Source organism: Natrix helvetica (genome assembly GCF_964273705.1).
Source record: "Natrix helvetica genome assembly, chromosome: 3".
Taxonomy (NCBI): Eukaryota; Metazoa; Chordata; class Lepidosauria; order Squamata; family Natricidae; genus Natrix; species Natrix helvetica.
In genome coordinates this window covers 33094928-33107272 of record NC_138549.1, presented here as the reverse complement: position 1 = coordinate 33107272, position 12345 = coordinate 33094928, and the positions used below count along the sequence as shown (strand labels likewise).

Here is a 12345-nt window from a genome sequence, read left to right as displayed (position 1 = left end):
CTGCATTCCCTTCCACGAGTGGATTGTCAACTCTACCCTCAAATTGAATTCCTGAACAAGTACATGTAATGTGGCAAGTATCAGCAGGCTGCTTGTCTGTTGTAATATTGTCTTAGCATGTTGTGTGAACTGCTAAATCCAGCTCAGAACCTCTTTTTAGCATCTCAGATCAAAACAGTAGATCAATATGCAACAATACACCAACTACAGAGAGACATGCTAATACGTTTTATTGGTTTTTACACATATATGGGGAAAGGTAAATGGGTATAAAAAAATTTTTGGCAGCTCCCACACTGGTGTTGGTAACCCATCCAGCACTCACAGTTTTTACAATCTTAAAAACAAAATACATAAGATAAGCAGAAAACAAGATCTTATTCTATAATGTTAACCATGTGTTCATTCATTTTCCTTTGTCACTTTCTAGAGTATCACCAATTGCTATTTATTTCAAAAACTTTTATTTTTGTGATCTGAGCCTTTTCGATATTGCTTCTTCCTCCCTGTCCCCAGAGGAGCATTCAGCCCCCCTCCTTTTTATCCTGCACCATGCTGCCCCTCCCACTACCTTCACTATGTTCGTCCTCTAGGAGGAGCAAATTCTTTTTGGTGAAGGCTTCCGCTTCCTGCACTGTATTGATTCTAATCCTATTTCCCTCCCAAAAGATCAACATTCCTTCTGGCAATAATCATTTAAACCAGACTCCTTCATTATATAATTTCTTTGACGAGGAGGAATACTTTTTGAAAAAAAAAGAAAAAGAAAAAAGAGAGAGACATGCTAATGAAAAAATTAAACGAGAATGCTGGGTTTTATCCTTCCTTAACTAAACATGAAAATAATGTTGAACTTAAACTTTATACTCACCTAACATATTTAATGTTCCAATTGTGTTTGTCTTTAATGTCTTTATGGGATTATACATATAATTTGGAGGAGAAGCTGGAGAAGCTAAGTGATAAATCTGGTCCACTATGAAAAAAGAAAAAAGAAACACAGAGAGAGAGGGAAAGAGAGAGAGAGAAAAAGAGACAATTTATTTTATATTAAATGATTTTAAAAATTATGAGATTCAACAAAATAATAACAGTACTTTTCAACTTTAGATACATGCACGTCAAACTCTGTTAATTATTGCAAGATGCTCTTCTTGTAACCAATATCCTAAAAGAATCGGAATTAGAGTGCAAGTTACACATCTCGGATTCTGGGTCAGTTCATAGGCTCTGCTCTATAGTGTATGATAATCAAAGCTGAAACAAGATGAACTTATTCTGTTGAAGAGCAGAAGATCAAAAATACTAGGGAAAATTCAAGCCGCCATCCAGTTTATTATCAGATGATTAGTTTGCACAGGTGAAATCTATTTTTCAACTGCAAGATCTTCTGTATTAGGTTACATGCATATGTAGGCAAGCACCCACATGTCCATCACATGGCCCAATCAGGCACCGCCCCAACTGGAAATGCCTCCCATCCACGCCACTCCAGGTACAGGGCAAAATGTCCTTGATTCTCTGAGAAAGGAATGTTATTTAGACTATATATCTCCCATATTCCCTATAATCCCCCCTTCCATTTTCCCTCAGTAGAAAATGTGGCAGGCCTGAAGGCCCAATGTAAAAGATGGCTTCCAGACCTGACAAATCGACTCCAATTAGATAAAATTTAGAAAACTTGGAAATTTGTTCAATTTAAAACCAAGGCCAATCCTAATTTGGCAAGATTTCTAATTATATTAATCATATACTGGTATAATTAGGAGAAAACATAATCCACTATCAATTCTCTAGGAATTTCAGTACTTCCAATGACAATTGCCTCTACGAGTCAGAATACACAGCTCTCCATGTATGGGTGAATGCAATAGTATATCATATCAGATTCAAAATATTTCAAGCTTTGAAAACTTCTGCAATGTTCAGAACAACATCACACACCTCCAGTAAGAGCAAAACAACCTGCTTTAGACTTGAAAGAAAAGTATCAAGCCTCTAATTGAATGTAAAATACCACAATAATCACTCAGTGTACACCATCCTGTCTTAAGGATTATGGAAAATGAGATTTAACACCAGAAGAAGCTATTGTAGAGACATTCAAAACACACAGAGAAAGCACTTCATGCAAAAGAGAAGAATTATTCCTTACTGTCATAAGCAACATGTATGTCTCAGGATACTCACCTTCAATGTACAGGGGTTCTACGACATCATGATTAATCAGTTCAAAATTCTCATGGCCAATCCAGTGTTCCACGTTTCTTTTCCTGCCCGTAAAGAAGTTGTCCACAACTGTAACTTCATGGCCATCCATCATTAGTTTGTCAGTAAGATGAGAACCCACAAACCCTGCTCCTCCAGTTATCTGCATTAGGACAGTTTGCATATAAATTTTTCTTCTATTTTAAATGAAAATACCAGACAAAAAGTCCACAAACATTACACAAAAGAACAACAGCATTCAGAATTATTTTAGCATCTAAAAAGCCACATACAAGATTTTCCTTCAGATAAATCAGTGGTGGGTTATCAATTTTTTTTACTACCAGTTCTGGCGCGCATGGGCAGAAGCGTCCGACTGGGTGGGCGGAGACTCCTGCTGCCGCTACTACTGGTTCGCCCAATCCGGGCCGAACTGGGAGCAACCCGCCTCTGAGATCAATTAAACAAACTGAAGGTATTAATGTTTACAATCTCATCTCACCAAAGAAATTTCTCTTTAGTTTAGCAAAGAAGTGAAGTAAAATATAGGAAGAGAAGTAGGAGTTTAGGGCCAAATGCAGTATATTCGTACATTGTGTAAGATATATTTCGCATATATTGATAACATCATTTTTAATCAAACAGAGGATTTTATTTATTTATTTATTTATTTGGATTTATAAACCGCCCCCTCTCCCAAAAAGGGACTCGGGGCGGTGTACAGTCAATGAAACACAGATAAAATACATAAATAACAATATAGATAATATATAAACAATTAAATACTTGAGCATTTGGGTGGAGGAGGTGAGACTGTACAAAGAAATAAATATAGTATAAAAGCCCTAAAACATCCCAATTAAAATACCCAAACCCAATTAAAATATATCCCTGGGAGGTAAGACTAAGAGTGTGCCAGGCCAGCTAATTGAAACAGGTGAGTCTTTAGTTTTTGACGGAAGGAACGGAGGTCAGTGGTGGTTCTGATGTCGGGGGGGAGGTCATTCCAGAGGGTTGGGCCCATCACAGAGAAGGACCTACTCCTAGGTGTCGCCCGCTGGCATTGCCTGGTGGACGGCACCAGGAGGAGTCCCTCCCTGTGAGAGCGGATTGGTCGTAGGGACGTGTGTGGTAGGATGCGATCCTGCAGATAACTAGGTCCTATTCCATGGAGCGCTTTAAAGATGGTAATCAATACCTTGAAACGCACCCGAAAGGCCACAGGCAGCCAGTGCAGCTCGCGCAGGAGGGGTGTTACGCGGGAGTATCGTGCACTCCCCATGATGGCCCGCGCGGCTGCGTTCTGGACTAGCTGTAGTCTCCGGATGCGTCCCAAGGGGAGCCCCATGTAGAGGGCATTGCAGTAGTCCAGGCGAGACGTCACCAGCGCGTGAGTGACCGTGCGTAGGGCACTCCGGTCCAGTAGGGGGCGCAATTGGCGCACCAGGTGAACCTGGTGGAACGCCCCCCTTGCCACGGCTGCCACATGGTCATCCATTGACAGCCGGGCATCAAGGAGGACGCCCAAATTGCGCGCCCGTTCCACAGGGGACAGTTGTTCGCCCCCTATGGCCAGCGATGGTATCAGCTGGCTGAACCGAGGTGCCGGTAGCCACAGCCACTCAGTCTTGGAGGGGTTGAGTTTGAGTCTGTTGTCCCCCATCCAGACCCCGACGGCTTCCAAACACCGGGACATCACTTCGACAGCCTCGTTGGGGTGGTTTGGGGTTGAAATGTACAGCTGAGTATCATCAGCGTACAGATGGTACTCAACCCCAAAGCCACGGATGATCTCACCCAGCGGCTTCACATATGCATTGAACAGGAGAGGCGAGAGGACCGACCCCTGTGGCACCCCACAAGTGAGTGGCCTTAGGGTCGACCTCTGCCCCCCTGTCAACACACATTGCTTCCGGTCGGAGAGGTAGGAGCCGAACCACCGCAAGACGGTACCTCCGACTCCCATCCCCTCCAACCGGCGCAATAGGATACCATGGTCGATGGTATCAAAAGCCGCCGAGAGGTCTAATAGGACCAGGATAGAGGAACAACCTCTATCTCTGGCCCTCCAGAGATCATCGACCAACGCGACCAAGGCTGTCTCTGTGCTGTGCCCGGGTCGGAAGCCGGACTGGCGTGAGTCTAGATAATCGGATTCGTCCAGGTGTCGCGGGAACTGCTGCGCCACCACATTCTCAACAACCTTCACCAAAAAGGGAAGGTTGGAGACTGGACGATAATTAGCTAGCTCCGTTGGGTCGAGCGAAGGCCTCTTGAGCAAGGGTCTCACCACCGCCTCTTTCAAGGCAGTTGGTAAGTATCCCTCACCCAATGAGGCGTTCACCAGGCCCAGAAGCCAGCCTCGTGTCACCTCCCAGGCTGCCAGTACCAGCCAGGAGGGACTCGGGTCCATTGAACATGTAGTGGGTCGCAGCCTTCCACGCAACCTGTCCAAATCCTCGGGGGCAACAGAGTCAAACTCCTCCCAGAATGGTCTCTCAAGATTCGCTGCTGACGGCCCGTCCGGTCCACTGACGGAGGTCCATCCACTCCGGATCTGAGCGATTTTGTCCTGCAGATATTCCCCAAACTCCTCTGCTCTTCCCTGTAAGGGTGCCCCCCGCGTCCCCTGCGATAAAAGGGAGCGGGTCACCCGAAACAGGGCGGCAGGGCGGTTATCCGCGGACGCAATAAGGGCGGCACAATATCTACGCTTGGCCGCTCTCATTGCCACAAGGTAAGTCCGCAAATAGGCTCTTACCTGTGTTTGGTCAGATTCGGAGCGTGAGGACCTCCACCTGCTCTCTAGACGTCTCCTGTGGCGTTTCATCACCCTTAGCTCCTCAGTGAACCAAGGAGCCCGGGTGGATCGATGCCGCCGGAGAGGTCGCAAAGGCGCAACCCGGTCCAAGGCCCCAGTCGTCGCCCTATTCCAGGCAGTCACTAGGTCCTCTGACCGGGAGCGGGACAGGGCTACAGGTATTGGCCCAAGCTCCGTCTGGAATCTATCCGGTTCCATCAGGAGCCTGGGGCGGTACCAGCTTGGAGAGTCTGGTTCCGCCTCCTCGCGGTGGGGGATAGCGCCAGGGAAGTCCAGCCGGAGGGATGAGTGATCTGACCATGACAGGGGCGTGATGACTAAGTCCCCTATTCCCAGATCACTCGTCCACTGTTCAGATACAAAAATAAGGTCCAGTGTGTGGCCCCCTTCGTGAGTGGGGCCCTGAACTAATTGGGTCAGGTCCATGGCCGTCATGGAAGCCATGAACTCCCGAGCCGCCTCAGAGGCCGCTCCCGTCGACGGCAAGTTGAAGTCCCCCATGACCAAGAGTCTGGGGGTCTCAACTGCCGTCTCTGAGATTAGCTCGAGGAGCTCGGGCAGGGCTGCTGATGCATAGCGAGGAGCCAAGTATACAATCAGCAAGCCCCACTGCCTCCCTGGGCCCCAGTTCACACCAAGGGACTCACACCCAGGTATCTGAGGGACAGTGAACTCCCTCGGCTCTAAACATTCCCGAATAACCACCGCCACCCCACCACCCTTGCCCAGGGCCCGGGGCTGATGGAATGCCCGGAAACCTGGTGGGCACATTTCCACGAGGGGTAAACCACCCTCGTGGCTCAACCAGGTCTCCGTTATCCCTGCAAGGTCTAGCTCCCCCTCTGAGATCAACTCATTGATGAGGGGGGCCTTGTTAGTAACAGACCTTGCATTGCAAAGCATCAGCCACAGGCCCTGGCTCTGTAGTTCCTGTCCACCTAGACTGCAGGGGTTGGTACAAGCGACCGGGCGTAACCAACAACCACGGTCTCCCAACCGACCTTGAGATCTTCTCCTGTCCTCGCATCCCCCCCTCCCCACGACCGTTGTAATAGAACAACCCTCTGTTGAAGTGACCTTTGCTTTCCCCCCCTCCACTTCACTCCCGTCCTTCCTGGACTCACCTGTTTGCCTGGCACTGGCTCTCCTCCCGGTCTGATTGGCCCTCCCCCCCACCCTGGAACCCCCTAAAAAAGATAAAAAACATTTTATTATAAATTCCCTTAACTTCCGTCTCCTGCACCTCTCGGGGTTCACGAACCCGTCATCAAGGCGGGCCCTTGAGAGAGCCAAGGGCCATACCTGCGAGAGAGGGGCCTCCCGCAGGCGGAGCAAGTCTAACCTCGAATAAGTTATTATTAAAATTCCAATGGGGGTTAAGGTGCTATAGATGGTAAAAATAAGTCAATGTGGTGGGGTAAGAGGCATTGTCCTGGTTCGTCCTTCGATGAGGGGAGGGGAGTAGGTGTCCAGATGATAAGGACTAGACAGAGGTGGCGAAGATAGTAGAAAATGGGTGATAGCCCTAGATGGTAAATAGTAAAAATGGGTGATAGCCCTAGATGGTCCTAGATGGGCATGAGCTCAGGGATTTTGCCACTTTAACATGCAAGCTTTTCATGAAGATGTGGAGACTGATATAACAGGCATCAGACCCAGATTGTTCACAAAAGAGTTATAATACAGACAGGCGGTCCAATATTATTGCATCACTTTCTTGATTAGGGGCCTCTTCCCACAGCTACTATTCAACTATTAAATAAAGGAATTAAGCAGAACTACATTTTGAGCAAAGGCCCATTTTCTCTTGGTTTTCCTTAAGCTTTCTCATCAATTTTGCACAGATAATGGGGGGAAAGTATAAGTCATGTAGTTCGCCATAGAAATACAAAGATCTTTAGTTTGTGCCATTTAGAAGTCCTAATTACCCACAACATTCCAAAGATCATAGAAAATAACTGTGCACTATTGAACTGTGAAGAAAACAAATGGGCTTCAGTTTAATATGACAATTTCCTAAGGGTCAACTGTGTAAGAGCCCATTTTTGGTATTCAACCAAGACAGTTACAGAGCAGCTGTGAGACTAAAGTGATTGCAGATATTCCAAATAACTAATAGCGGATGAGTCTTGAACATAGGCCAACTTGGCTATTCATTCGTTAATTACTGTCTTTTACAATGGTAAAATGTATTGAGGGGGGGGGGCAGGGGTAGAAAATTACATGTGGAGTAAAAAAAGGAATATTTTTCTACTTCAATTTGGTAAGTCAGCCCATTTAAAAATTACAATTCTCTATCACTTAATATTATTTAGTTAAAATGACTGATAAAGTGAACAAAAGAAAAAAACCCATAATGATCTATTAAGGATTTTAAAAAATCTGTTTTATTTATTTTAAATTATGTTAAAAGTTTAGTGTTTCTACTCAATAGAAGCAATCAATAGCAATATTTGCAAATAAATACATGCTCCTGGTGCAGTGCAACAATTACTGCAGCAAATATCTCCAATCTGATGCCTTCAAAATATACTGAGAATTCTCAGCATTATGTCAACCTCAAAGGTTTGCAGGCTTCCCAAAAGCATTGTAGGATATGCCACAAATTGTTCCAGTTAGCAACGTCCTACTGTGCAAGTAAAATTCTATTTGCTACGCACAGGATCCAAGGATCCCATAGGATCCAAGTAATTAAGTACTCTCGCACAATGTTCAAAAATTGGGCAGTAGGAAGAATGTTCTTTAATATAAAATTCTCGTTAAAAGGCTCCAGATGCCAGATTAGAAGTATTCATAAAATACTTTATGAATAGAGCATTTAAAAAAATAATCATACCACAAAAAGCTACTAGTTCTGTATTAGATTTGTGGGGGAAATGCATGCAACAGAAAATTATAAAAGGGACTAAGAGTTTGTCCAGCCTACCTGATATCTTTAGAGAAAATAAAATGCTTCTCAAAATGATACAACCTCATCCAACCTCAGTGCCACAAAGAGCAACACATTTTTGGCTCAATATTTCAATAAGGGATTTATGAACCATAAATTATTAATTAATTCATTCATGTGTATAAGTGGTCCTCCCTTAACAAGTTGCTTAATGATTATTCAAAGAAATAACAGACATTCCCCAAAAGGTTCTTATAACCCGACTTCAAAGTTATGACTGCTGTACTCTCTCTGGAGTCATGTGCTCACATTTCTGGCATTTGGCACATTTAGTACTGATTACAGCATCTCACAGTCACATAACTGCAATTTGTGACAATTTTTGCTGATTTCCACTGATTTTTGCAAAAAAAAAAAGGTCATTGAGGAAATGATCAAGTTGTTTACTTAGTGACTCAACAGTCATAAAGTTGAGTGAGACATGAGGTGACCTGCTTAATCAGAACAACTTAGGGTGGAAATTCCATCTTCTTTCATGTGCTCTTTGGAATTGATATTTCTTTTTAGAATTTCTAGAACAATCCTATTGTTCACTTCTATAAATAAGAGTTTGGGTATCTTAATTAATAAGCAAAATCCCCCCATTAAGCATATTCTTTTGTCTCCAAAATGAACTATTTAAGCACTTCCCTGTTCTTTTTAAATGCAGTAGTGTATGAGCACGTGCAAAAATGGGATTAGGAAATATTCTTCGGGAGATTCTATATAAATATAGAAACATTAATTTGCATAGTTTGAAACCTGTTCCATTTTATATGCTACTTCCTTTGTATCAGATAGCATGAGAACCATACATGTGTTTGCCATCTGATGTATGTCTTATATCTAAGCATGTATTTGAACACCATCATAAATGTCTGCATTAACACAATATGATCAATGAAGGAATACATTTACACAACTTCCCTTAGGATATTTAAATTGTGAAAGTAATTATCTTTTTGCGAGTAGAGCCCGAGAATAGGAAAAAAGAGCTCTGCACTTTTTCTTCTGCATAGTTATTTCACTGAACTTTGAAAACTGATATTAGGGGTGTATGAAACATTAAAAAGATTTGTGTTATAGTGGAGATGCTCTAAAGCCGACCGTGGTGCGATTCACCACAACAAAGCTGTGCCCATCAACTGGAACGGCTTTGGGTCAGCCTTCCTCCCCAATGACAAGATGAAAGGTTTCTAGAACAAGTCACTAATTTGATTGGCACTGAAGTTGCCGTTCTGGAAGATACTGAAAAGGTACCAGCTTGGTTAGCTTTGGAACATACTGAGGCCTGCCCACAGGGGATCCTGAAGGACTGAAAGCATTTCAGCCAGTAGTGTGGAAAGAGGCCGAGAGGGGTTACTAAGCAGCAAGGAGTGAAACAAGGTAAAGGTTTTGTTGATTAGGGGCCACATTACATTTTGATATAGGTTTAAAGAGTGCTTAGCTAGAGCTCCTGTTAAATTTAGGATGAAAATTATTTAATGCAAAAAACCATGAGGGATGTAAAGCGATTGCAACAGTCACAGATATGAGGTTAATATTTTCCATGGAAAAAGAAAATACTAGAAATGTTTCCAGAAAGGCTTGATGGTAATCACGTATTATCTCTGTATAGCTTGCTTTTTAGCTAACATAAATAATATTGTCTGATTTTTTTTAAACAACTGTGTTAGTGGACACATTAAAAATATGCTGGAATGCATCTGGAGTTGCTCTTATATGGTTCACCAGTAATTTGAAAAGCTACTGTTCCAGAATATAAAAGGATCTCATTAGATGCATCACATGAGGCATTGCTCCAATGAATATAATCACATTGCATTATTGATTGAGAGACTCAATGAAATTAAAAGTATCACTTTTCCAAATACCAAGTTCAGGCCTGTTTTCTTCATTTTAATACAGAAATGCACATGTCTTATGACTAATCCTTTATGGGATTTTTATTTATGATCGCTTTCTAGTTTAAGATTACGAAGAATAGCTTCTAAGAGGTTCTTTACGTATTTTTCGGAGTATAAGATGCACCTTTTTCCCTCAAAAGAGAGGTTGAAAATCTGGATGTGTCTTATACACTGAATACAGCATTTTTTGCCTCCTGAAACCCTGCTCCCTTTACCAAAACGCCCATGCAGAGCCTTTGGGCGGCTTCCAGAGTGCTCCTGGGGACTAGACAGGGCAGAAATGAACGAAAAGACAGGCTGTTTTTTGCTCAATTTCCCTCCCCCAGACGCCAGGAACACTCTATAAGCTGCCTAAAAGCTATGCATGCCCTTCGCAAAAAACAGACCGTTTTTGGGAGGTCTGCAGAGTGCAAAAACTTTTTTTAAAATTTGCCTCTTCAAAATCTTGGTGCGTCATATACTCTGGTGGGTCTTATACTCCAGTGCATCTTATACTCCGAAAAATACGGTAAATGCATGGAATATCAACCTAAGTATTGCTCAATCAATTCCCCCTTTTGACAATATGAATTCATGATTAATCTCCATATATTGTTTCTTCTCTGAACTGGGTAAACCCTAGAAAACATGGAAGCAATTAGTTACCATATTTTTTGGATTATAAGACGCTCCGGAGTATAAGATGCACCTTAGTTTTTGGGGAGGAAAATGAGAAGAAAAAAATTCTGCCTCTGCCTACCAGGATCCATGGTATTCAGCTGGCTAGCTTCATGTAAGTGTGTGAAAGTTCACAACTTTGACAGCCAATGAATAGGCATAGTAACTAAGTCAGACAATGAGGGCTATTTGGATTCTGAAACAGTATTTGCTGTGTGAGCAACAAGGAGACAGGAAGGAGCCTAGCTTAGCCGATAACTGAAAGTGAAACTGCTTGTATTTTGCTTGTATTTACTGCTACCTTGGAAAATCTGCTTTTGGTATATTATTATTATTATTATTATTATTATTATTATTATTATTATTATTATTATTATTATTATTGCATCAACAGAAGTGTATCACAGCAGCCAGTTGTTTCGCCGGATTTGGCATTAATTACTAGTCGGGCCCCACCCAGGGGCCTAGGACGTCGTAACGTATTTTCGTAATATGTGTGCAGATCCAAGCAGTGCAGCCTTTTGCATTTGACTGATGGTGATTTTGTCAATTTTTAACTGTTTTAAATGTAATTCCAGTGCTTTTGGAATAGCACCCAGTGTGCCGATTACCACTGGAATTACCACTGCTGGTTTGTGCCATAATCGTTGGATTTCGATTTTTAAGTCCTGGTATTTCGCAATTTTTTCATATTCCTTCTCGGCGACCCTGCTATCACCTGGTATTGCGATGTCTATGATTGTAACCTTATTTTTCTCAACCCGTGTGATGTCTGGTGTATTATGCGCCAGTATTTTATCCGTTTGTATGCGAAAATCCCACAAGATCTTGACCATCTGACTCTCGACGACTTTTTCAGGCTTATGTTCCCACCAGTTTGCTGCTGTTTTAATATTATAATTTTTGCACAAATTCCAGTGGATCATTTGTGCCACTGAATTGTGCCGCATTTTATAGTCAGTCTGCGCGATTTTTTTACAGCAGCTGAGTATGTGGTCAACAGTTTCATCAACTTCTTTGCAGAGTCTGCATTTGGCATCATCAGAGGATTTTTCGATTTTGGCCTTAATTGCATTTGTTCGGATAGCTTGTTCTTGCGCAGCCAGGATTAGTGACTCTGTTTCTTTCTTTAATGTACCTGCTGTTAACCATAACCAAGTTTTTTTACTGTCCACTTCATCTTTTATTTTTTCCAGAAATTGGCCATGCAATGCTTTGTTCTGCCAACTCTCCATTCTTAATTTTATCACATCTTTTTTGTATTCTTGTTTCGTCTGTTGGGCCTTCAGTAGATTTTTGTTCTTTACTTCGATTAATAGATGTTCTTGACTTTCTTTTAAATAATCAGCCAGTGCATGTTTTTCTTCTTCAACTATTTGCTTCACTTGTAATAATCCTCTGCCACCTGATTTTCGAGGCAGGTATAGTCTATCAGTGTCACCACGTGGATGTAAGCTGTAGTGCATTGTCATTAGTTTCCTGGTTTTTCGGTCCAAAATGTCCAAATCAGTTTGTGTCCAGTTAACTATACCAGCTGTGTATCTTATAACTGGTATTGCCCAGGTATTTATGGCCTTGATTGTATTAATTATTATTATTTATTATTTATTATTATTTTTTATTATTATTATTATTATTATTATTATTATTATTATTATTATTATTATTATTATTATTATTATTATTATTATTATTATTATTATTAATTCTGCTGAATCAGTTACCTGGGTGTGCTTTCTAAAGGTGATTGCTGCTGCAAACTCTGACCAGCCAGGTCAGCTTTAGCACTTATTGCAGCCTGATTCACCACAGCTGATTGGGGG

The 12345-nt window shown here is 42.3% G+C and overlaps 2 protein-coding genes across 3 annotated transcripts in view; one reads left to right on the top strand and one right to left on the bottom strand.

Moving 5' to 3' along the window:
• The window catches only part of UXS1 (UDP-glucuronate decarboxylase 1), a 59335-nt gene that overhangs the window by 15745 nt on the left and 31245 nt on the right, over positions 1-12345 (bottom strand). For both annotated transcript variants that reach the window (XM_081947096.1, XM_081947095.1), the window contains exons 6-7: positions 2191-2371; positions 872-976 (exon numbers count right to left, since the gene is read on the bottom strand). In XM_081947096.1, the coding sequence (XP_081803222.1) occupies positions 872-976; positions 2191-2371 (286 nt within the window). The remainder of the gene's footprint in view (positions 1-871; positions 977-2190; positions 2372-12345) is intronic.
• ECRG4 (ECRG4 augurin precursor) overlaps positions 1-12345 on the top strand; it is a 56559-nt gene that overhangs the window by 42784 nt on the left and 1430 nt on the right. The gene's annotated exons all lie outside the window — the stretch shown is intronic.